General features: G+C 41.6%; 1 protein-coding gene across 1 annotated transcript; it reads right to left on the bottom strand.

Moving 5' to 3' along the window:
• On the bottom strand, positions 1–26,571 carry LOC135547449 (motile sperm domain-containing protein 2-like). Its single transcript, XM_064976477.1, has 15 exons — positions 26,073–26,571; positions 25,905–25,962; positions 25,028–25,180; positions 23,904–23,990; positions 23,565–23,719; positions 22,072–22,132; positions 21,817–21,855; positions 21,563–21,687; positions 21,136–21,306; positions 11,663–11,784; positions 5,249–5,342; positions 4,946–5,042; positions 4,059–4,188; positions 3,665–3,773; positions 1–599 (listed from the first exon to the last, which is right to left on the bottom strand). The coding sequence occupies exons 1-15, from the start codon at positions 26,103–26,105 to the stop codon at positions 456–458; spliced, it is 1,578 nt and encodes a 525-aa protein (XP_064832549.1). The 5' UTR covers positions 26,106–26,571; the 3' UTR covers positions 1–455.
• Between the last annotated feature and the right edge of the window lie 184 nt (positions 26,572–26,755).

Here is a 26,755-nt window from a genome sequence, read left to right on the forward strand (position 1 = left end):
TTTAAAGAAAAAGTGCACGTTTATTCTTGACCTGATATTTTTATACTATATATTTCAAATGAAATGTTCATTAGGATCAAAAAAATTAACTAAATCTCCTCCGTCATGTTACATATTACATATTGAAATAATGAATATGTTACATATTGCAATAAATACTTAATTTATAATTCCATGATTAGTAACAAAAATACATTATTGACTTCATTTCACGGTATCGAGAGTCTTTAGCTACGGTACCTCTCACAACGCCAAGGAGACTATGAAGAATCTCTCTGGGCAACTGACTGACAACTCCACATGTCCCTAGTTCACTGCTACATAATAAAGCGCTCCTCCATTTCATGACGACAGACATTGTAGAGAAGAGAGTCTGCCTTTGTTTTTTTTATCACCAAGTCCAATACCAGCCCTGTCTGTTGGTTTAGCTTTAAGCTGCTGTAGACAAGGTTGAGTCAAGAAGCCCCAGAAAGGTGGTAGAGAGTCAGGAAGCTGAACATCATGACAACCAGCACCAGACCAATCAGGACCTGCTGGACCCACAGACACTGGTCCAGCTTCTGCTCCAGCCTGGCGTTACACACCATCACACGCATCAGCTGCAGAGGAGAGCATTTGATTACTTAATCTTACTAATTTATTCACTTTTCAGTCTCCCATATCAATTTGACACTACTAAAATGTTTCAGAAAACTACACAATTCACCATAATTATAACCCCAATGGCTCTAATTGTGTAAAAAAAGATTATACAAAGAAAGTAAATCAAGTTCAAGTACAGAAAATACATTGGTTAATATGCAGTGCCTATAGAAAGTCTACACTCCCATTATATATATATATCTATATATAAAATACACACACACACACACACACACACACACACACATTTTACATTATATTGTGTTACAAAGTGAAATTAAAATGGATGTAATTGTCATTTTTTGTCAACTATCTAAACAAAATATTCTATAATTTTAAAGATGAATGGAATATAAAAAAACAAAAATACCTTGATTAGATAAGATACCCCCCTGAAATGCTGACCACACCACTCGCGTTACATGCGTGAGCATTTCAAAATAAATGTACACATACATGTAATTCAATCATTTCATCCAAACTGCTCGCAAGTGTCTGCATAACCAGGCATTAAAATAGAACTCCAAGTCCCACCTCTCCCATCTCCTCATTTGTGTTTAGGAGCATATACCCACGTGGGTGATTGAAAGATGAAGTGAAGTCCACACTCCAGTCCAGTTGTTGGTGGTAATGCACCTTAAATTTGGTTGCCAACTGCCATATAAAGTCCAAAAGAGAAGAAGCCTTAAGGGAGGAGAGATTACTAGAAACAAACTCAATTTACCCTTTTATCTGTGGATTAATTGTCGGAGTAGAGGACCTTATGCATTTCTGGTAAAATAACAACCCAATGTTTATATCCCAGAACAAATTAGCTACCAACCGCAAGCCAGCTAGTTAAATTGCCATGAATGTTTAATGTGTTTTGACCAGTCCGCAAATGAATATAGTTGGTTCAGAGTTAGTTTTTATTTTCAACCTGCGTCTCCTGATCGTGTCTGGATGGACAAAATCAACATGTGTGCGATTTAGTCCGTATGTGCTTCATTACACGTTAGAAACACCTTTGGCAGTGATAACAGCTGTAAGTCTCCTGGGGTAAGTGGAGTAATAACTTTTCACACCCGTATTGTGCAATATTTCCCCATTATTATTTTCTAAATTCTTCAAGCTCTGTCAAGGTGTTGGGGACCATTGCTAGACAGCCATTTTCAATTCTTGGCATATATTGAACAGATTTAAGTAAAAACTGTAACTTGGCCACCCACAAAAATTCACTGTGTAGATTTTGCCTTCTGATGTGGGTTATTGTCCTGCTGGAAGGTGAATTCCTCTCCCAGTGTCTGGTGTAAAGTAGACTGAAGCACGTTTTCCTCTAGGATTTTGCCTGTGCTTAGCTCCATCCCGTTTCTTTTCGTCCTGAAAAGCTCCCCAGTCCTTAACGAGTACAAGCACACCCATAACATGATGCAGCCACCACCATGCTTGAAAATAAGGAGGTAGTTACTCAGTGACGTGTTGGATTTGCCCCAAACATACAGCTCTGCATTTATGCCAAAAAGTTTATTCCTTTGCCGTGTTTTTTTGCTGTATTACTTTAGTGTCTTGTTGCATGTTTTGGAATATATATTCTATATATTTGTATTCTTCTTTTCACTGTCATTTAGGTTATTATTGTGGAGTCTACACAATAATGATACATGCTCAGTTCTCCCATCACAGCCATTGAACTCTGCAGCTGTTTTAAAGTCACCAATGGCCTCATGTTAAACCTCTGGGGTAGGGGGCAGTATTTTGACCCCCGGATGAAAAGCCTACCCAAAGTAAACTGCCTGTTACAGGAGCTAGGATATGCATATAATTGGTAGATTTAGATAGAAAACACTCTAAAGTTTCTAAAACTGTTAAAATTATGTCTGTGAGTATAACAGAACTGATATGGCAGGCGAAACCCGAGGACAAACCATCCCCCCAAAAGATAATTTCAGCTCACCACTATTTTCAATGGCTAGTACTATAATTATAAGCCCAAGTCCTCCCAAATTGCAGTTCCTATGGCTTCCTATAGATGTCAACCGTCTTTAGAAAGAATTACAGGCTGGTTTTTGGAAGAAATTACCAAGAAATTGTAGTTTTTCTAGGTGGCTCCCATTTTGGCTGTAGTGTTTCCATGCGCGAGGAGGAAAGCGCGTTCTTTCTTCTTTATCTCCGGTAATGAACATACTATTCTCCGTCTTAAATTGTATTGTTTATTTGCGTATTAGGATACCTAAGGTTTGATTATAAAAGTTGTTTGACATGTTTGGAAAAGTATTAGTAACGTTTGGGATTCATTTTGTATGCATTTTGTGGAAGGGAAACTGAGTGGATTATTGACTGAATGACGTGCGCCAACTAAACTGAGTTTTTATGGATATAAAGAAGGACATTATCAAACAAAATGATCATTTGTGATGTAACTGGGACCTTTTGGAGTGCCAACAGAGGAAGATCAAAGGTAAGGCATTTTTTATATCGCTATTTCTGACTTTCGAGTCGCACCTGCCTGGTTGAAATATGATTTTCATGTGTTTGTATGTGGGGTGCTGTCCTCAGATAATTGCATGGTTTGCTTTCGCCATAAAGCCTTTTTGAAATCTGACACGGCGGCTGGATTAACAAAAAGTACAGGTTTATTTTGATGTATAACACATATTTTCAAGAATGTTAAATATTTGAATTTAGCATTTTTGAATTTCGCGCTCTGCAATTTCACTGGATGTTGGCCAGGTAGGATGCCGTCCCACATACCCGTAAGAAGTTAACATCCCTGAGCAGTTTCATTCCTGTCCTGCAGCTCAGTTCAGTTTGATGTTCAGCCAAATTTTACTTCTGAACTAATGTAGGGAAGGTGAATACTTATGCAACAACTATATTTCACTTATTACATTTTATTACTTGTCACTTTGACATTATGGAGTATTTTGTATTTTGAAATGCAACAAAATGTGAAAAAAGTTCAAGGGGGTGTAGATTTTCTATAGGCACTGTATAGGTTAATAAGTTATTGTGGGATGAGGTGTATATTCCAATCAGAGTTCACCGTTGTGTGCAGGTCTGGGTGGCCATTGGCTCCTCCTTCCACAGGGTTGTCACATCCACTCGGATAGCTCAGAATGGGCTTAGTGCTCTCCAGGAAGTGACATCGTAATCTACAGGAAGGACAGGACACAGTCATGTCAGAAAGGGCCGGGTAGAGGGGATTATCAGCCTGCTAGGTCACCGACATTCACTAGCCATGCTGAGGCAATCTGTGATGTACACTGCAAGACCACAATGGGTTAAGTCAATCAAAGTTATCTTGAGGTCATTATAGATTTTGATAGTGGCATATCAAATGACTACCTGCCCCTTGAATGAACTGGTAATAAAAATGTATAAAAAGGTATTCACATATTCCCATTCCCGTCCATGATGAGACATTGATGGTGGTGTACCTGTGATCCATGATCTTGGTTTTGGGCACGTCCTTCCAGAACTGAGCGAGCTCTGGTGATCCAGCACCAGCGTTCTGCTCCATCTCAGCAGCCATGACCAAGAAGCGGTCCTGCAGAGACGCCTGGTAGCCTGCACAAACACATCCAGGGCACTCGTTCTCTCATTGAACTCTGAATGATATTTAATCTCTGTATATTGTTCAGTTTATGTATCTAGAGTCCTACATATGGATGGGATCACCCCACTGCTGTCAGCATCAAAGTCTCAGAAATATAAGAGTGAAAGAGCTGACTCATTTACAGATACAGTGAGGGTTCTTATCCACTAGAACTTAGTGAACTAGATGGAAGCGATAGATGGCGGCTCTCAAACATGTAATTAATGAGTTTTAAAGTTAAAACCCAGAGAGAGAGAAGAAAACCCTCAAACTTTGGAATAGTGCCAGAATTCAAATCTTCAAAAAACCCATGTCTAGTACATCAGAGGCCATGATTGACATGTCCATGCTTGAACGCCTCGGAACTTCTTATCAGCCAAGTCCCTGCATCCCAACTCAATGTTGGTCTCAAGTGATTGAGGTAAAAACATTGACCTTAGAGGTTTCAGCCTTCCAGGAGAGTTCTGAGAGTGTCTCAATAAAGTTTATTCACCCTCTGTTAGATTGCTGAAGTCTCGGTTTAGGGGAAGATAAGAGATTATTATTTTATCACTCTTAAAATATGTATGTCGGGCAAAAGAAAACTGCACTCTGTCAGCACTTCCCAAAATGAATAGACTGGACCTTTTGATTATTCTGAAGTTTCTGCAGGAGCATTTGGAAACATTCAAAGGACGAAGTAGGTAAGAGGAGGAGAGACAGTGCAGAGAGATAAGATCAGTACTATACCGCCATGTAAAGACACCACTATATCCACAGACGCGCCCGGTTCACAGCTGCTGTTGCTGGGCTTCACTCTGTACTTCTCAGGTGCTGTGGTTCGTACCTGTAGAGGGACACACACACTCAGGTCAGCTTGGAGACAACATTGTGTATTTTGTGCAAATGCACACCACTGTGTATCAGACACACGCACACACACACACACACACACACACACACACACACACACACACACACACACACACACACACACACACACACACACACACACACACACACACACACACACACACACACACACACACCTACCTTGAAGGCCACTTGATTCTTGGACACATTATCGAGGATGATAAGACACTTCCTCTCTGACTCTTTGGTGCCAAAACTCAACTCCTCTGCTGGACTGGAAGAAAGAGAAAAGACAGGAGAAACGGCATATGAAGAGAAGGTTGCTACAACTGAATTTCTGTCTAACTAAATAAATGAATGTATTTTTCTTTAAGCCATTGGCCACAATGGCTATCTGGGTGTTCAAAACAAGCCAATACATCTGTTAAAAGTGGATAGCAACAGCAGCTTGCTTTACAGCGTGCTGTTGTTGTTCCTCTCTGTGATATCTTCGCTTTAACAATCTTTTTGATTAAGCTTTGTGAGCTTAGATGAAGATGTTGCATCCTGAGAGTGATTTTAGTATGATTACCCAGGGACGTGTAACTTCCGTTAGCTTCTGTTAGTTTCTGTTGTTACAAATTTACTAAACAGCTGCTGTACCACCATCTACCTCAATATTATTAGCTAACACATGGCAGATTATGTCCATCTGTGCAGGCATGAGTAAACAAAAAGCCTGATATCCTACAGAGATGCTGAAACCAACGTGTGTGTGTGCCATTTAGCAGAATTATATTCTTCTCTCAACATAAGGAGAGACTTGATTGACGTCAACATGTTCTTTAGCATATTTTTAAAGGGGGTTCTTTCCAGAGAAATAGCGCCTGACTATGTTCCTCTGGGCCAAACGCTCAGTCTCTGATGTGCTGTGTCTCCTCCTGACCCATATGGAGCTGTCTGTCAGGCTCCTGGGTACTAGGCTGCCTCTAGCCTGGCTGAACCCATTTATGGGGAACATGGAGAATTACACCACATTATTATCCAGGTTTAGGGTGAAAACATCTGTGATCTGGCATCAAAGCTGTGAAATCCAGAGCAGCAGTGCAAAAAATCCATGGCCTGAGAAATTAGCCACAAGGTGCTCTGATTCGCTCTTCAACACTCAGCACACCCCATTCACTCAACGCACCCCATTCACTCAGCGCAGGTTTAAGGGATTATTCTGTAATTGGATAATTCAGCCTCAGTGAACACTTCCCCACACAGCAATGCTGTGGAATCCTGATGGCCTGTTACAGTACCTACTGAAAACTCAGTGAAATGGCAAACAGGATTCAAATCTCAGTCTAGCGCATATAATCAAATAAAATGTCATTTGTCACATGCGCCGAATACAACAGGTGTAGACCTTACCCTAAAATGCTTACTTACAAGCCCTTAAACAACAATGCAGTTAAGAAAAATATGTACTAAATAAACTAAAGTAAAAAATAAATAAAAGAGTAACAATAAAATAACAAGGCTATATACAGGGGGTACCGGTACTGAGTCAATGTGTGTGGGTACAGGTTAGTCAAGGTAATTGAGGTAATACGTACACGTAGGTAAGGGTAAAGTGACCATCCATAGATAGATAATAAACAGCGAGTAGCAGCAGTGTAAAACAACAAACAGTCCAGGTAGCCATTTGATTAGCTGTTCAGCTGTCTTATAGTTCGTGGGTAGAAGCTGTTAACTTCTTATGGCTGCAGGGGCAGTATTGAGTAGCTTGGATGCCTGCTCCTCAGTCCCAGTTGCTAATATATGCATATTAGTATTAGTATTGGATAGAAAGCACTCTGAAGTTTCTAAAACTGTTTGAATGATGTCTGTGAGTATAACAGAACTCATATGGCAGGCAAAAACCTGAGAAGAAATCCAAACAGGAAGTGGGAAATTTGAGGTTGGTCGATTTTCAACCCAGGCCCTATTGAATTCACATTGGGATATGAATGAAGTTGCACTTCCTAGGGCTTCCACTAGATGTCAACCGTCCTTAGAAGCTTGAATGAGGATTCTACTGCGTTGTGGGACTGAATAAGAGCTGAATAAGTCAGCTTACTGGCAGAGAACCATTTCCTGGTCACGTGCATTCCACATCATATTGACTTGCGTTACATTCCTCCTCAAGACACAAAGGAATTCTACGGTTGGAAGTTTATTGAAGATTTATGATAAAAACATCCTAATGATTGATTCTATACTTAGTTTGAAATGTTTCTTCGACCTGTAATATAACTTTTTGAAGTTTTTGTCCGAAGAAATGAACAAGCGTTTGGATATGTACAGTATACCAAACACGCTAACAAAAGTAGCTAATTGGACATAAATAAAGGACATTATCAAACAAATCAAACATTTATTGTGGACCTGGGATTCCTAGGAGTGCATTCTGATGAAGATTATCAAAGGTTAGTGATTAAATTTATCTCTATTTGTGCTTTTTGTGACTCCTCTTTTTGGCTGGAAAAATGGCTGAATTTTTCTGTGACTTTTGTGGTGCTTTCACTGTAAAGCATATTTGAAATCGGACACTTGTTGGATTAACAACAAGATTACCTTTAAAATGGTATAAGATGTTTGAGGAATTTTAATTATGAGATTTCTGTTGCTTGAATTTGGCGCTCTGCACTTTCACTGGCTGTTGTCATATCAATCCCGTTAACGGGATTGCAGCCCTAAGAAGTTTTAAGGAGCTTTTAGACCTAGACTTGGTGCTCTGGTACCTCTTGCCGTGCAGTAGCAGAGAGAACAGTATATGACTAGGGTGACTGGAGACTTTGGCAATTTTTAGGGCCTTCCTCTGACACCGCCTGGTATAGAAGTCCTGGATGGCAGGAACCTTGGCCCTAGTAATGTACTGGGCCGTACGCACTACCCTCTGTAGCGCCTTGCTGTCGGAGACTAAGCAGATGCCATACCAGGCATGATGCAACCAGTCAGAATAGTCTTGATGGTGCAGCTCAATAAATTTTTCAGGATCTGGGGACCCATGCCAAATCTTTTCAGTCTCCTGAGGGTGAATTGGCATTGTCGTGACCTCTTCACGACAGTCTTGGTGTGTTTGGACTATGATAGTTTGTTGGTGATGTGGACACCAAGGAACTTGAAGCTCTCAACCTGCTCCACTACAGCCCCATCAATGAGAATGGGGGCGTGCTCGGCCCTCCTTTTCCTGTAGTCCACGATTATCTCCTTTGTCTTGATCACATTGAGGGAGAGGTTGTTGTCCTAGCACCACACTGCCAGGTCTCTGACCTCCTCCCTACAGGCTGTCTCATCGTTTTCGGTGATTAGACCTACCGCCGTTGTGTCGTCGGCAAACTTAATGGTGTGGAGTCGTGCTTGGCCACGCAATCATGGGTGAATAGGGAGTACAGGAGGGGACTAAGCACACGCCCCTGAGGGGCCCCCGTGTTGATGATCAGTGTGGCAGATGTGTTGTTGCCTACCCTTACCACCTGGTGACAGCCTGTCAGGAAGTCCAGGATCCAGTTGCAGAGGTAGGTGTTTAGTCCCAGGGTCCTTAGCTTAGTGATGAACTACAAACTACAATGTAGAAAATGAGTATGAAAATGAGTAGGTGCCCAAACCTTTGACTGCTACTGTAGGTATTACAGACTCGGCCAGGGACAGGATGAAAATGTCAGTGAAGACACTTGCCAGTTAGTCAGCACATGCTTGGAGTACATGTCCGGGTAATTCGGTTGGCGAATTCGTCTGGCCCTGCGGTATTGTGAATGTTGAGCTTTTTAAAAGGTTTTACTTACATTGGCCAAGGTGTTATCACACAGTCGTCCGGAACAGCTGGTGCTCTCATGCATGCTTGCCTCGAAGCCCGCATAGAATTAATTTAGCTCGCCTGGTAGGCTTGTGTCATTGGGCAGCTGGCGTCTGGGCTTCTCTTAGTAGTCCGTAATAGTTTGTTAGCCCTGCCGCATCCAACCAGCGTCAGAGCCAGTGTAGTAGGATTCAATCTTAGTCCTGTATTTACGCTTTGCCTGTTTGATGGTTCCTCTGAGGGCATAGCGGGACTTCTTATAAGAGTCCAGGTAAGAGTCCCGCTCCTTGAAAGCAGCAGCTTTACCCTTTACCTCCGTGCAGATGTTGCCTGTATTCCATGGCTTCTGGTTGGGGTATGTATGTAGGTCACTGTGGAAACAAGGTCATCGAACTTATTGATGAAGCCAGGTGACTGATATGGTGTACTCCTCAATGCCATTGGATGAGTCCCGGAACATATTCCAGTCTGTCCTAGCAACAGTCCTGTAGCATAGCATCTGCGTCATCTGACCACTTCCGTATTGAGCGAGTCACTGGTACTTCCTGCTTTAGTTTTTGCTTGTGAGCAGGAATCAGGAGGATAGAATTATGGTCCGATTTTTCAAAATGGAGGGCGAGGGAGAGCTTTGTACGCGTCTCTGTGTGTGGAGTTTCCCCCCTCATTGCACATGTACTATAACATGCTGGTAGAAATGAGGTAAAACTGATTTAAGTTTCCCTGCATTAAAGACCCCAACCACTAGGAGCGCCACCTCTGGATGAGCATTTTCTTGTTTGCTTATGGCTTTATGCAGTTTGTTGAATGCCAGCATCGGTTTGTGGTGGTAAATAGACAGCTACAAAAAATATAGATGAAAACTCTCTCTGTAAATAGTGTGGTCTACAGCTTACTATGAGATACTCTACCTCAGGCAAGCAAAACTTTGAAACTTCCTTAATACTTGATTTCGCACACCAGCTGTTATTTACAAATAGACACAGACCACCAACCCGTGTCTTACTGGAGGCAGCTGTTCGGTTTTGCCAACTGTATATTATCCATGTCGTCGTTCTGTCATGACTCTGTGAAACTTAAGATTTTACAGTTTTTAAATGTCCCGGTGGTAGGATAGTCTTGAACGGAGCTCATCCAGTTTATTCTCCAATGATTGCACATTGACCAATAGGACGGATGGTAGAGGTGGGTTACCCACTCGCCAACAAATTCTCACAAGGCACCCGGACCTGCGCCCCCTGTATTGGCGTGTTCTCTTCATGCAAATGACAGGGATTTGGGCCTGGTCGGGTATCTGGAGTATAACCTTTGCATCTGACTCGTTAAAGAAAAAAATCTTTGTCCAGTTCAAGGTGAGTAATAGCTGTTCTGATATCCAGAAGCTATTTTCGGTCTTAAAAGATGGTGGAAGAAACATTATGTACAAAATAAGTTAAACAACGTGAAAAAACACACAAAATAGCACAATTGGTTAGGAGCCCATAAAACAGCAGCCATCTCCTCGGGCGCCATTCTTTAAAGTATCTCATTGTACATTCCATAGGGTACGGCTCCTCTAAACAGATTGTTCCAACTTCCTTCCTCTCCACATTCTCCTGTATTTATTCTTTGCCCCAGTAAAGTGTTGAGGAGCACAGCGCTCCCCTGAGCCCAGAATGACTCTCTAGACTCCAAGAAACCTTTTGACAAACATATTCTGAAGATCAAAGCCTCCCCTCTCATGCCCCTCCCCTCTCAGTGCGTTCTGCCTTCCTCATGGTCTCACTGGAATCAGGACTAACACAGCTCAGAGACATAATTGCATCTAATACGTAGCCCTGAGCTGTCAAATCTCACATCAAAGTGTCAGCTCTCCGAAAAACTGAACTCGACAGAAATGACTAGGGAAAAGAGGAATGATCTGATTTGACATCAAAATAGCCATCAATGGAGGTAGCTCAACTACTGTACCTGAAGTCAACCTCAACAGCAACAACAGCACCCCATACAGGTCACCTTAAATCAACAAATTCTTATAAAATGATTAGGAAAGATAAAGTTCTTTCAAATAACATAGAACACTGAATAATGGCGCTCTATAATCAGCCTCAAGATAAATGATACATCCGCTTCAACACAAAAGAGTACAATTAGGTAACAGAATGACCTTGAACTATGTTTTGCACAAAAGTGTCACTCGATCACTAATGCCACATTCATTTAGCCATCCAATTTGCATGGGGACTACTGGTTGCTCCTTGGTCAATATGGGAGGTAATAGTCGGTATGATCAATCAATTAATTTGATTGAATATCACAGCACAGTAATTAACTGCACCAACTGATTTCCACGCAATGCACTATTGATCGCAGGCATCCTTTATTTCTGTTCAGATACTACAAGATCAATCGATCCATCCTGGTGCAAACATATTGATATCTGTCTCTGGGCTTGAGTGTCAAAAACACATTCATCCTAAACTCTACAACCCATTCAAATCCTTCCCATGTGGATATGGATTAGCTACAGCCTAGTCACTGTGCTACTAGTCCTGCTATTCTTTAAGCATTGAGTGCAGCTAAGAGATGCTGATTTCCAAATCAAACCCTAGTCCCTCCTGAATTTTTAGAAAATCTTGTATATCTGCAACTATTGGATAAACAATATGGTGAAAATTCCACCCAGAAGGCAAAGTGAAAGAATTAGCATATTGCTTATAAATTTTCAATACTTTCTGAGATACAGGAGTGCCTAGCGAGTAAGGGTTGATTTGATATTCAGCAAGAGAAGACTAAGAGAGGGCTGCATTGAATACCTGACGTTTAGAAGAGGGCCCTTGAATGTGGTCAGTGGCTTCCTAGCTCCCTTCGTCCGACAGTCTCCTTTGTCGTTGTCATCCAGTTTCAGACTGCTCAGACTCTCCTCAGAAAAATACACCTGAAACAAGACAACAGTTGATAATTCATCAGTTCATCATTCTCAGTGCTTTGTTTGGAGAGGTGTTCTAAAAAGATACATATTCTCATAAGTAATATTTATTCATTTCTAAGTAAAACTATTAAAGGCTTAACTATAGTCATCCAGAAGAGGCGCTCCTAGTGGCCGTGGACTTCAATGCAGGCAAACAAATTCGTTTTACCTCATTTCTATCGGCATGTCACATGTGCAACCAGAGAAAAAAAAGAAAAAGACAATTTTGTTTTTGAAATAACTATACTACCTTTACTCCACACACAGAGATGCATACAAAGCTCTCCCTCCCCCTCCATTTGGAAAATTTGAGCAAGACCTTTAAACAGATCAACATTCACAAAGCCACGAGGCCAGACGGATTACCAAGATTTGTACTCAAAGCATGCGCGGACCAACTGGCAAGTGTCTTCACTGACATTTTTAACCTCTCCCTGATTGAGTCCGTAATACCTACATGTTTCAAACAGACCACCATAGTCCCTGAGCCCAATAAAGCGAAGGTAACCGGCCTAAAAGGACTTCCCTGTAGCACTCAAGTCTGTAGCCATGAAGTGCCCTCGAAAGGCTGGTCATGGCTCACAACACCATCATGCCGGAAACCCTAGACCCACTCCAATTCGCATACCGCCCAAACAGATCCACAGATGATGCATCTCAATCGCACTCCACGCTGCCCCTTTCCCGCCTGGACAAAAGGAACACCTATGTGAGAATGCTGTTCATTGACCACAGCACAGCATTCAACACCATAGTGCCCACAAAGTTCATCAATAAGGACCCTGGGACTAAACACCTGCCTCTGCAACTGGATCCTAGACTTCCTGACGGGCCGCCCCTAGGTGGTAAGGGTAGGCAACAACACATCTGCCACGCTGATCCTCAACACTGGAGCCACTCAGGGGTGCATGCACAGTACCGTCCTGTATTCGCTGTTCACCCATGACTGTGTGGCCAAGCACGACTCCAACACCATCATTAAGTTTGCCGACCACACAACGGTGGTAGGCCTGATCACTGACAATGATGAGACAGCCTATAGGGAGGAGGTCAGAGACCTGGCAGTGTGGTGCCAGCATAACAACCTCTCCCTCAATGTGAGCAAGACAAAAGGAGCTGATCGTGGACTACAGGCAAAAGAGGGCCAAACAGGCCCCCTTTAACATCGACGGGGCTGTAGTGGAGCGGGTCGAGAGTTAAGTTCCTTGGTGTCCACATCACCAACGAACTATCATGGTCTAAACACTTCACAGTTGTGAAGAGGGCACGACAATGCCTTTTCCCCCTCAGGAGACTGAAAAGATTTGGCATGGGTCTCCAGGTTCTGAAAAATGTTTTGAGCTGCACCATCGAGAGCATCATGACCAGTTGGCAGCTGCTCGGCCCTCCGACCACAATGCCCTACAGAGGATAGTGTGCGCGGTCCAGTACGTCGCTGGGGCCAAGCTTCCTGACATCCAGGACCTATATACTAGGCGTGTCAGAGGAAGGCCCAAAAAATTGTCAAAGACTCCAGTCACCCAAGTCATACTGTTCTCTCTGCTACCAAACGGCAAGAGGTACCGGTGCGCCAAGTCTAGCACCAAAAGGCTCCTTAACAGCTTCTACCCCCAAGCCATAAGAGTGCTGAACAATTAATCAAATGGCCACCCGGACTGCTGCTACTGGCTGTTTATTATATATGCATAGTCACTTTACAAATTACCTCGACTAACCTGTACCTCCACACATTGAGGTACCGGTACCCCCTGTATATAGCCTCGTAATTGTTAGTTAATTTTCTTGGTGTTACTTTTTGATTTGATTATATTTTTATTTATTTTTTTAACTATTTATTTCACTGCATTTTTGATAAAGGACTTTAAGTAAGCATTACACGGTAAGGTCTACCTGTTGTATTCAGCAAATCCGATATAAAATTGGATTTATTTCAAATTATATCAGTTAAATACATTTTGGGACTGTGTGTGACAGGTCATTTCATTTCCTAAATAACCACATCAATCCCCATGACAACCCCTGAACATTGTTCACAGTATAGTGAGGAAACAAGAAGAGGAACCCTACAAACACATGTCCTGTGAGAACACATGGTCCCATGGCTAGTCAGCACTTTCACTTCAATAAACGTAAACTTTCGCCCACATCCAACTCCCTCCCTCATACACCCACCCACACAATGAGTTCACGAGACCACAGAACAGCCGATATGAACACGTGGTTTGTTCAACGTTGGCAGAAAGTTATGGAAAGACAGGTGAAAGGTCAGTTGTGGTGGGACGAGCGTAATTTGGCCTCTATAGTATATTACCAAGGCCAGTCCCACAGCTTGAGTAAGCCAGGTGGGAGATAGGGAGAGGGGGAGTGCAGTAGGAGAGAGAAGATGTGATAGGATGGGAGAGTTGGATGAGAGGTGACTGGGGTGTGCCTGTGATCCGTGTACAAGCACTAATGAGTCAAATGGGGAGTGTGTCTTCTACTGTGATAAGCAACACACACCTCCACCAGGCCGCTGCGACACACACAGATGACACAATAAAGACATCAAGAGACACTGAGCTGCTTCTGAAATGTCTATTTTTATTCAGTGTTCAAATCAAGTGCAATACACAACAGGGATTAATTAGCTACTGTTGAAATGTGCATGAGCATAATTGACTGGCAGAGACTAATCTGTTGAATAAATAAAAAACTACAGAATTTCCGTTGATTAAATAGACTATCAAATAATTGCATAAGAGTTACAGTCATAACTAAATCAATTGTTAATCAAACAGTGAAAAACAAAATGTTCAGTTTATCATTCTGGTTAATCAAAACCAGGATCAAAATACTCTGACCTACCGTTATTGATCACCAGCCCCGAGAGTTCAAATGTTTATTTTACACAACGTTTTCACCAAACAGCAAACATCTTGCAAGGTAAGCTTCAATTTGGTCTGTGTTTGGGCTATATGGGGGTATCAAATTAATCCTTACGTTGGTAGGAACAAATATAGCCTATTGTCAATGTTATCTGATGATGTATGACTTAATGGCAACATTGAATGTCTACTGAGTGACTAATAAATGCGCATGAAAAATATGAAAAAACTTCAATATCCCACGTATGTCCCCCGACACCACCACAATGTTTGAGAGAGGTTGGTGTTGTAGAAATATCATTTTTTAGTGAACAATAACTTTTAGGGACATCCAGTGTGCAAAAACTGTGCAATTACCACATTCAGACACTTTGGAGAGAAGGACACTTGAATGTACCCTGGATACCCCATAACACCGATACAATGTTTGAGTGAGGTTTATATGGAAGAAATTGTGTTTTTAGACTGAAAAATGTGCATTTAGGGATTGCAAATATGTAATAGCACTGGTATTATCTAATTTACAGACATATGCCACTGTGGAGAGGTTTAGCGACACTTGGAAATGTCCCGTGACCACACTTGACACCACTTACTAAAACATCTGCCCATTTCTAGTGGTTAGGTCTATCAATCCCATATTTCTTCTGATATTGTTCACATGTTGTGGAAGCCACCTGATGCGTTTCCAGCTCTGGGCATCAATAATTAACTTATAGCTTGTCAATGAAAGATCAATTTCAAAATAAAATAAGTAATTTTGTGTGTGCTTGAGATTGTGTTCCCTGAACTATGTAACTATCTATCTATCTATCTTCTGATCATTTCCTCACAATCTTACAGATGACTTCTTTCCAAATATACCAAGTGTTAGCATGTCAGAATCATGTAATTACACATGAATAGCAGTTACTTTTGGGTATCTCTATTTAGGCGGAAATCTACATTTTGCCATTACATCTAATATTAATCCTACTGGCTAAAATGTGAAATCACCCAAAAAATGACATAGGGTCAGGAACAAACATTTAGAAATTAAAAAGGACCGTCTTGCCACTACGCTGGAGTGAATGAGGCTGATCTAGGCAGCAGACACAATATGAAATCCATATATCCAGAAATGACTAAGAAATGTAGCCAGTATGAAATTCTTGAATTGATAACATGATTTGTCGGCAGCGTCCCCAAGCAGACCGTGAAATGACTGTCCGATGATCTGTGCACAGTTTTTTAAAATGCCATTCATCTGGATTTCGCCTATCGAGAGGATTAAATGCATAGAAATATAATGAATTAAAACGGACAAGTCATTGACTTGAATGGGGACTCCTATCTGATAGCCGAATCCGGAGAAATAACTTTTGAAAGACGGGGCCCTGGAGTGGTTATTGACAGTAAGGCACAATACAGATGATTTTTGAAAAGTTGCTCTCTCGTCGTTTGAAACGGTGTCGATACACAGAGGTAGGTCTTGCAATTACAGGTATATCTGTAATAAGGTAAGTGCAAATCTGCTAACGTAGGTGCGGTAAAAATACCAAAAACATTAGCGCTGGTGATAGTATGACTGTATAATTATCTTTCTCTAGTATTATAAACAATGAGTACATTCATCATTATAATAAGCTCATTTGAACTGAACAGTAATGATACAATACAGTATGGTTTTGGATTAAAAAGGTCAGTACAATACATTTAGGCATGTATACACTTGGCTCACTTCCTTTCTTTTCACTACAGAAAAACAATTTCCCTCATGTTATATTAAGTAAGATAAAACACTCAAGTTGGATAAAATACCACCATGCTATAAAGCTGGTCACTGGGACAGGCATCAAGGTTGGAAAGCTTTTCTTCTTTTATGATGCAGTATTGTGAGTAATGTATCTTAGCCTACTTGATTGGCTATGAATTTCTTCAAAAACATAATCAAATTCCAAATCATCTCACGGAGTCCAAAACGTGCAACACATTGTAGGAGTCAAATTTGAAATGTTTGATCCAGGTCCATTTTGGATTCAATCAAAGGCTGAATGAGTCGGTGATGGTGATTAGATGGCGAGGGTGGGGTACTCACACATTCTACATGAGTAAAACCCTCAGACTGCCTTTTCAGACTGCAGAACACTCCAGGACTCAGTACTTCTGCTGGTGAGGCTAAGAGCATAAAATGGCTTACCAAAACCAGCCCTTGGTTCAAAACAGAGAGAAAGGCAATTAGCTGATCGCTCTGGGACGCTACTGTATCAACACTGTTGAGACACACAGGTATTGATTCAGGAGGCAAGACAATATTTATGTAGAGAGAGGAGTAGCAGAACATGATCATGACGGCAGAATGTGTGCAGACAGACAAACTGTAAGCAATGGATATCATGATTGGAGTTAGGACTCTAACCTTAATCAAAGCAAACCAAGAGATTAGCCTATAGCCTAAGTAGATTGTTAGAGTCAACAAAGACCATTGTGCTCACTCGCGTGTATAGATGGACTCATTCACATACCACTCGATCACACAGGCCTACACACAAAACCACACACAGACTGGATGAGGCTCAGGTTTTGGTTTGCCAACCTGATTTATTATAATCTATTACAAGACATTCCCTGATCATGCCAAAGAAATACCAAGGCTGAACCTGAACCATACACCAACCATACCGTTCCCTCTAGTGTTGCGCAAGGCAGGCTGACCCTCCCTGGCCATAAATACATAGCTACACTCCAATGCCACAGCAGAGTGTGTAGCTTGACTCCAGGTCTGTATGTTACAACACCGTCAGCTGGCCATTCCAAGGAAAGGGTTTGGGTGCGAACTATTGGTCCTTGCTATCGGGGATTCTTGGGACATCCCTACCCCACTGAAGTTGAAATGTAAAGTTTTTATGATTAGGTAAGGGTTATGGTTAAAGTTAGGGTTGGTGATAAGGTTTGGGTTTAGGGTAGGGACGTCCCAAGGATTTTGGGTAGCCCTAACTATGTTTATTTACCGACTCATTTGCATATGTCCATTTGTAAATCTAAATCTGTTGTGCATGACTAATGTGGTCTTAATTTACAAGTGGGACTTTGACGTTTTAGGCTCCAGGCGCTTAAGAGGCTCATGCGAGCAGCTTTGCGACGCGTAACTGCCGGGGCCACTCTGGAGAATAGGTCTGTGTATCTGCGTGTGTATATGTACAGAGTCCCCTGTGAGCTACAAAAGTGGTGCAAGTTACCCAAATGGCTTAAATGTAGGGTTGGTGGCATCCAGATTGTCATACCATACATGGGTATTACCGGAAGTGCACACAAGGGCCGTAATATATAGTGGGGCAAAAAAGTATTTAGTCAGCCACCAATTGTGCAAGTTCTCCCACTTAAAAAGATGAGCGAGGCCTGTAATTTTCATCATAGGTACACTTCAACTATGACAGACAAAATGAGAAAAAAAATCCAGAAAATCACATAGTAGGATTTTTAATGAATTTATTTGCAAATTATGGTGGAAAATAAGTATTTGGTCACCTACAAACAAGCAAGATTTCTGGCTCTCAGAGACCTGCCTCTTTAAGAGGCTCCTCTGTCCTCCACTCGTTACCTGTATTAATGGAACCTATTTGAACTTGTTATCAGTATAAAAGACACCTGTCCACAACCTCAAACAGTCACACTCCAAACTCCACTATGGTCAAGACCAAAGAGCTATCAAAGGACACCAGAAACAAAATTGTAGACCTGCATCAGGCTGGGAAGACTGAATCTGCAATAGGTAAGCAGCCTGGTTTGAAGAAATCAACTGTGGGGGCAATTATTAGGAAATGGAAGACATACAAAACCACTGATAATCTCCCTCGATCTGGGGCTCCACGCAAGATCTCACCCCGTGGGGTCAAAATGATCACAAGAACGGTGAGCAAAAATCCCAGAACCACACGGGGGGACCTAGTGAATGACCTGCAGAGAGCTGGGACCAAAGTAACAAAGCCTACCATCAGCAACACACTACGCCTACAGGGACTCAAATCCTGCAGTGCCAGACGTGTCCCCCTGCTTAAGCCAGTACATGTCCAGGCCCGTCTGAAGTTTGCTAGAGAGCATTTGGATGATCCAGAAGAAGATTGGGAGAATGTCATATGGTCAGATGAAACCAAAATATAACTTTTTTGTAAAAACTCAACTCGTCGTGTTTGGAGGACAAAGGATGATGAGTTGCATCCAAAGAACACCATACCTACTGTGAAGCATGGGGATGGAAACATCATGCTTTGGGGCTGTTGTTCTGCAAAGGGACCAGGACGACTGATCCGTGTCAAGGAAAGAATGAATGGGGCCATGTATCGTGAGATTTTGAGTGAAAACCTTCCATCAGCAAGGGCATTGAAGATGAAACGTGGCTGGGTCTTTCAGCATGACAATGATCCCAAACACACCGTCTGGGCAACGAAGGAGTGGCTTCGTAAGAAGCATTTCAAGGTCCTGGAGTGGCCTAGCCAGTCTCCAGAGGGAGATGAAAGTCCGTGTTGCCCAGCAACAGCCCCAAAACATCACTGCTCTAGAGGAGATCTGCATGGAGGAATGGGCCAAAATACAGTGTGTGAAAACCTTGTGAAGACTTACAGAAAATGTTTGACCTCTTGTCATTGCCAACAAAGGATATATAACAAAGTATTGAGATAAACTTTTGTTATTGACCAAATACTTATTTTCCACCATAATTTAGAAATACAGATGGTATGATTCAAAAACAATATATTATATATATAAGGTATTTCTAAATTCCCACAGTATACGGTACATTGCCTAAGCCTAATTAAATGCTCAACAGAAGTCTGCTTTGACACAGCACAGTCACAGCATAGCCATAGCGCCCCATTGTCTGACAATGTAGAGACAACACAGCCCTCTGCCAGGAATACAGGACACATAGCTAGCGCAGCTACACCCAGAGAGCTACATCAATAAACACCCAAGACTTCACCGCACTACCATCCAGTTGACATTACACTAAAGAATATGAAACAGGTAGATCTACTCATACAGGCTAGTCTTCATATGACAGAAATGACAGTAGCCTATCATAGGCTACAATGTGTGTTTGTTTTGCTTGTCACACAAAGTAGAGGCTAAATAGATTGTGCTGTGGATGAACAGTGAAGACCCCGAGGGGAGAGAAAGAGGGGAATGTGTGCAGCATATGCCAGTAATGATGTGCTGACTGTTGCTAGGGTACGGCAGCCTAACGACAGCAGAGAGCACTAGATGGTGGAGGTGTGTTAAAGCCTAGAGCTGCAGGTTGTCTCTGATGGGCGCTGGCTGCACGAGGGCCGGCCGGCAACAAAACCATTAGTGGTAACACAAAAGAAAGAAAGTAGGCCCCGCGGGTGTATTCTGGGAACTGCTTTAAACACTGCTGTGAAGTCAGGTAAGCCGAGCTACGCATGCGGGAAAAAGCGTTCTCCCACCGCAGCTAGGAAGAGCTTCTTTGACGCCAGTCAGACTTGACACATTCTCAATAGGGGGCGGCAGGGTAGCCTAGTGGTTAGAGCGTTAGACTAGTAACCGAAAGGTTGCAAGTTCAAATCCCAGAGCTGACAAGGTACAAATCTGTCGTTCTGCACCTGAACAGGCAGTTAACCCACTGTGCCTAGGCCGTCATTGAAAATAAGAATTTGTTCTTAACTGACTTGCCTAGTTAAATAAAGGTCAAAAAATAATAATACAAATTTAAAAAATAGCCTAATGAGAGGAGCCATGGGTTGAGTGAGGGAGACTGAGGTAGATCCAGAGAGTGGGACTGCGATGTGCGGGTACAGTCAGTCAGTCGACAGGAAGGATTAAGCTGCAGCTGGAGACATTGGAAGTCACCTTGACCGAGACAATGAGGAGGAGCTTAACAGCTGCCAAATCATGGCATTAGCGCCTCAACCATTCACAGCTCTCTCCACAGAGGACCCCGATTACATACTGTTATCTCACACTAAACGTTGAGAAATGAAAGGGTCTGGGAGTAAAACGGCACATCAAAGTGAGGAGTAACTCGACTGGACTACTTCTAACGTCTTATTTGACTGCCGAGTGTGGACAGGGTGTGCTTTAATGGTAATTCGAGCTAATGATGAAGATAAAATCTGTCTGCTGTTTCTAAGAGAACCCCATGCAGGGTTAAACCGTCAGTAATCAATTTTAGCTCACTGCAAATACTAACTAAATTCACTCTACTGTTAATGAGTAATAGCAGCAGCCATTATCAGATTTAATGGCAGGCTACCTTAGAAACATGACAACATCTTGTACTAATTCTAAAACTCTAATGGATAAGTAAAACTATTTAAGCCAGATTAGGAGTTTATATGCAGCCAGAGCGTGAATATACAATGTATCTATGCATGTTGTTGTCTTCCTTGCTGTACCTACATTTAGAGAGGAGGACAGAAAATACCAGAGTTGATAAATAAAAGGGGAGCCTTTGTACCTTTTTGGGTTTGACAGCGACCTCGGAGCTGAAGCTTGAGTCCAACTCCTTGCCCTCTGATTCGCCCTCCTTGCTCTCATTGTCATCCTCGCTGACGATTGGTCCATTCTCACAGGTGGGTGTTTGGAAGTCATCGTCAGGAAGGGGAGGATAGCTGTATTTGAAGGGGTCCTGAAATGAATTCAGAGATAGTATTAGGTCAACCATCCGAAGTAAGGTGATAATGGCCAAATATTGATTAGTCACAGGCTAGACACATTTTCTCATGAAAAGTGAGCAGAGGAATAGAGGCAAAACCTGTAAAATGTTGACATTTGAAAAGGGGAATTCATGAGATGAGATAGTAAGATGAAAATGTATGCAGCCAGGTAGATCAATGGACAGCGTCACTGCCATCTTCAGTGAGTTAATTACTGCAGGTACATACCATTCCACCCATGTGAAGAGGGAGGTACTCAGGGTCAATAAACGTCTGGATCTCGTTTTTGGATGCAAACTTGAGCTTGCTGATGGCTTCTGGACCCAACCATGTCTTCACAATCTTCCATGCAGCTGAAAAAAAAACAAAAAAACAACGGTGTCCCAACTACGAAGTCCAAACTACGATTCAATCATAAAGACTGGTTCCTTATGGGTACTAACATTTCTATAGCAATTATTTTGAATAACTACATGACTCACCATTCATGATCCATGGCATGTCAACAATGATCATTTTGGCTGAAATGACAAGATAAAACCATATCTGAGAGGTAACAAGGCCACAACACAGAATCATATGATGCCATGTGCGTTGTTTTAAATCCATTTATTAAAACTAATTTCACACAATGCGTGTCAATGATAATACTAATTATGTAGGCCATCTGTGTCATACAAAGTTGATCGATCAACCCGTGAATGAAACCCATATTGTTACACTTTTTATATACTTACATAGAAACTTTGGATAATACACTTTGAAGCAATTAATGATATACTTCACAAAATCCATGTCCTGAAAAAGGAAAAAAAGTAAATGAACACGACTCAGAAAGTACAGTGCTATACAGCCTCAAAGCAGGCTTTGACGAGCAAAGACGTTTTATGGGTTTTCAATAGGGAAATTGTTTGCTCAGCCTAAGATATTTACTGCCGCAAGCTGTGCATTGACCCAAATCACCACCATTGAAACTTTGTCACAAGTTCTACTGAACAGAGCTGTAGCCAATCCATTTCATACTTTCAAACACCTTCCCTCAACTCAATCATATGAAATATAATTCAGGCACCCCATGAACCACCATAACTAAGGCAAAGGCTAGTCTACTTGCATTGCGCTGATTGTATTAATCACAGTATTTGCTGACACATTGCAGTTTGGTTGTTTACTGTATGATTGAGGAACCTTGAATAAAAGGTTGTATAAAGTCGCTCTCCATAACAAGCCTTGGCTGCGATAACTACGGACAGATTGGAAACTCAGAGGTTTCCTTTTCGTGTGTGCACGTGTCCGCCAAACAAACCAATGCTATCTGTCCCGAGTCTCCTGAAACAAGGACAAAGGTTGAATTCATACAAACACACGAGACTACCGGTATCTAAAACTCTCCAGTCAGTTGAATGGATTACAGCAACCTTAAAAGCCTCGTTCATGACAATTCACTCAGTCATGTTTCCATTACCATATTGGCCTATTATCGTCAGACAACACTATCAATCTAGTCATACCCTTAGGAGGAGCCTGTCTAGATCCCACCCCCTACAGACACATTTTCTAAAGTTAATGAGATAACACTGGCTAGGCCTGTTCCAACCCACACAGTGGGCTATTTCCGAAAACGTCATTAAGACTGCTTCCCAAACTGATCGACTAATCCACACATTTCATATTTGGGGTTTCTCTCTCTGGCTCGTGTGTGTTTAATTGGTGCATTTCTCCAGGAGTGAGTTTGGCCTGTGAAGCAAGCTGACTGACAGAGAGGAGAGTGCCTGCCTGGAGGCTCTGACAGACAAAGTCAGTCTATGGATTAGGTAGTCAGTCGATTTGGATTGACCAAACGGATTTAAAGGTCACTTTAATCTCCAACGTGCTAAGCATTGAAGAGCATCAATCCCTCCAAGTCCCTGGCTCAAACAGCAGGCAAAATTAGGATACACACCGGGTCTTCAATGACACTCATAACCACCCACAGAGTTAGGCCACATCTTTTTGAAAAGGGGGCAAACATGTTTAATTATGAGGACAAAAATTAACAAAAATAAAGCCCGCCTTTAACCTATGTAGAGTGGATCAACAGTGATATTGGTTGAAACCAGAGCTATATCATCCATTACTGTAGCAATGGATGAAATTACAGTGATTCTTCAAAGACTATCAAATAATAAGGGCAGGTGACAAATACATGAAATTACTACAATGTTAACCATACAGGTAAGTGTCCACTCACGATATTGCTGATCCCTGAATCAGCCATGTCGAACACAACAGTGAGTGGCATCCCTGGCTCTCTCTTAGCATAGCGCTCCAGCCAGAAGGCAACATACTTCTTCTTGTCCATGATGGTCTTTGCATCCTTGGTATGGAGCTTGACTTTGAACCAGACTGAAAACACAGACAAAGGCATTGCATTCAATAATCTCAACATATGTGGCAAACGTATTAAAGAACAATGACTGAACATATTTTTGTATCCTTTTGTAAGGGGTATAAATATTGTGTCAGTGAGCAATTATTAGAGAAATATATTATACATATGGTACCGTATGAGCATATTGAATCAACATACAGAGCTTGTTGCCTTCCTTGTCGTAGCCGTGGAGGAAGACAGCCCCCGTCTCAAACATCCACTTTGGAATGCTGCTCTCAGTGAGGTCTGAAATAAGACAAAACTCTCATGGCCAAAAACTTTCTTGGCCATTCAATAATAATGTTTCATAATAGGAACAATTACTGGCCAAAATAATTATCTTAAAAACCAAAGTATTCCTAACTCCTCTCTTCTATTCAAGACTGACAAAACATGTCAACAAGTGACAATAACTCATATCAGAAGTTGTAAATCCAATTTCTGCATGACGCCGATTTAACAAACTGACTGTTGGCTGGATTAAAACCCTGTAATTGAATGACTAAAATGCAGCAATTTACCAGTGAGGCTTATAGAAGATTGTCTCCGGCTTGTACGGATGGACTATGAAGCCTTTCTCTGAGAGAAGGCCAAGAATCTATCCCACATTGGCACACAAAACAGCTACTGATGAATCGTCACAGTGTGGTAATACAGATAGGCCTACATAAAAATGCTCTTTATAACTTGTATTTGAATATAGTAAGGACACTACTTTAGCTGAGTGTAGAATGTGTGTTGTTCCTGTTTTCTACACAACCTTAAAAGGAGAAGTTTACTTTTTACAACCAAATCTCTATTTGATGCAAATGGCATGTTATAGAAGGGTCCAGTCACTTTTTTTGTCATTTAACTTGGTTTTGAGAAACCTACCACACTTGCAGTATGGGGGCCACAGATTAACATGAACAAAGGCTCCAAAAACACCCAAATATGTCCTTTTAGAAACAGCAAAGATCTCAGTATAGTGATGTAGATCTTTAGATGTTGTACACATGAAAGTGTCATTCCGAACATTTATATGCAATGCTAAATTCCATTTTGTTGCGACTCAATCCCACCATGTCTAACAAACAGATTATCGGTCGGCATTTATGAAATCGTACCGAAATTGTACCGAAACTTCTTATAATGGTATGACTTGGTATGGTACTCGCATAAAAACTGTGGATGGAAATGTGGTTATTGACAGTTTCACTTCCTTTCCCTTCTTTAATCCCTGAAAACAAGGACACCTGCAATGGAATTTTAGGAGAGGTTAAAAATGTGCCCAGTCTCCTCACCATTCAAACCAAATTCTTTCCTCCACAGGAAACTATCGTCAATCATTTTCAAGGCATCGTCCACAGAGTATTGTCGCCATGTCAGGTATGCCTCCACCAGAGCGTCATCCTTCTGTAGCCTGTCCACATCTCTGGAGTCATATTTGTCTGATTCTGTGAGGGATAGAGAAATTAACAATTTATATTACTCAAACTGAATACCTACTCCAAAAACACACCTATGAGTTTGTTGCTTCTAACCTTTTGCGATAAGACCCTACCATAGAGTGCAGACAGCAATTAGCCTACTGTATGTAAAACAAAACAGGGGTGCCTTGCTACTTCAGCTACCTCATTTACTAAATGTAGCTGTTTAGGAAACAAGTGTTCTTTCAAAGACGGATTGGTCTTTTAAGAACGCTTATCAGGGGACTGAAAGGTATAGTATAGTTTTCACTTCAAGTAGACTACTCAAAATAACAGGTTTTTCTATTACAAAAAAAACAAGTTTACATTATAATGGTGTGACCACAAACATGTCACTGCCAGTAGGCAAATCAATATTCATTCATCAATGAATCAATGTATCAGAACAATCTGTCAGAAACGGAATAGGTATGATGATGATTACTATGATAATTATTGTTTACAAGTGGCACATGTGAACAAATGCCAACAGGCTACTATTTCAAAAGTATGATCTGTTCTCAGTCAAATAGGTAACGTTAACTAGCTAAGTAAACTAGATTGATGGACTGAAATCGAACAGCGCATAGCTTTTTGGCTTTTAGCTAACTAGTTAGCGAATGATGGTATGCGTTACAGTAGCTAGATTATGGGGTGTTGTGTCAAATGTTATTTTGCTAGCTAGCTAACTGGACTGCTAACAGGCACTTACCTTGGACGTACTCATTCTTGAACTTCTGTTTTGTCTCCTCAATTTTCTTCTCAATGTCCTGTTTTAAGAGAGATAAGTTTGCCATGTGTAATGTTAAAGAATATTATCTTAACAAATAGCCAAGCAAAATATATGTAATCTTGTTGCTAAAATGAGCTGGTGTGCTACCTGCTCTGATTCGAGCTGCCCAACTTCCGCCATGTTCAAGTGACTCTGTTCAAGTGACTGCTTCTGTGGTGGCTAGTGTGGCTACATGGAAGTTGATAGATGAATCAGTACTACCCACTGATATGCAATATATGTTGCCATTTTTACTCTTGGCTAGCTCGTCAAATATATACATAAGTATATGATATCTCAGGTCCATTTATGCAAATGTAAAGAACATTGCATATGGATTAATTCAAACGTCTTCAACGTAAGCATTGATGACAAAGCACGTAAGCAATAGTTTTCCATTGGTGCTTTCACTACAACAGGGAATTCGGGGGAAAAAAGGTCAAATCATGACGTCAGTGAACTTCAGGTCGGAAATTCGGAGTTCCAGAGATTCCATGTTGGATGAGCTGTCCAATACGATATTTCCCAGTTGGAGCTCATTTGTTTCTCCAGGGTTCCCAATGGTTATGAGCGCACTGAAGTCGGGAGTCGGAGTTTTCCGAGTTACCAGTTGTTTTGAATACGACAACTGTTCACGTGTATGTTGTTGGAAACAAGACTGGCTATCCCACAATGCAAAGTTTGTTACGTAATTGAAAGCGTTAGATATGGGTCACGTGCTTCGCCGGATGCACTTGTAAGATTGAGGACTTTATATGAGACTTTTATAACATTATATATATATATATATT

Source organism: Oncorhynchus masou, chromosome 10, assembly GCF_036934945.1.
Source record: "Oncorhynchus masou masou isolate Uvic2021 chromosome 10, UVic_Omas_1.1, whole genome shotgun sequence".
In the NCBI taxonomy this organism is placed as follows: domain Eukaryota; kingdom Metazoa; phylum Chordata; class Actinopteri; order Salmoniformes; family Salmonidae; genus Oncorhynchus; species Oncorhynchus masou.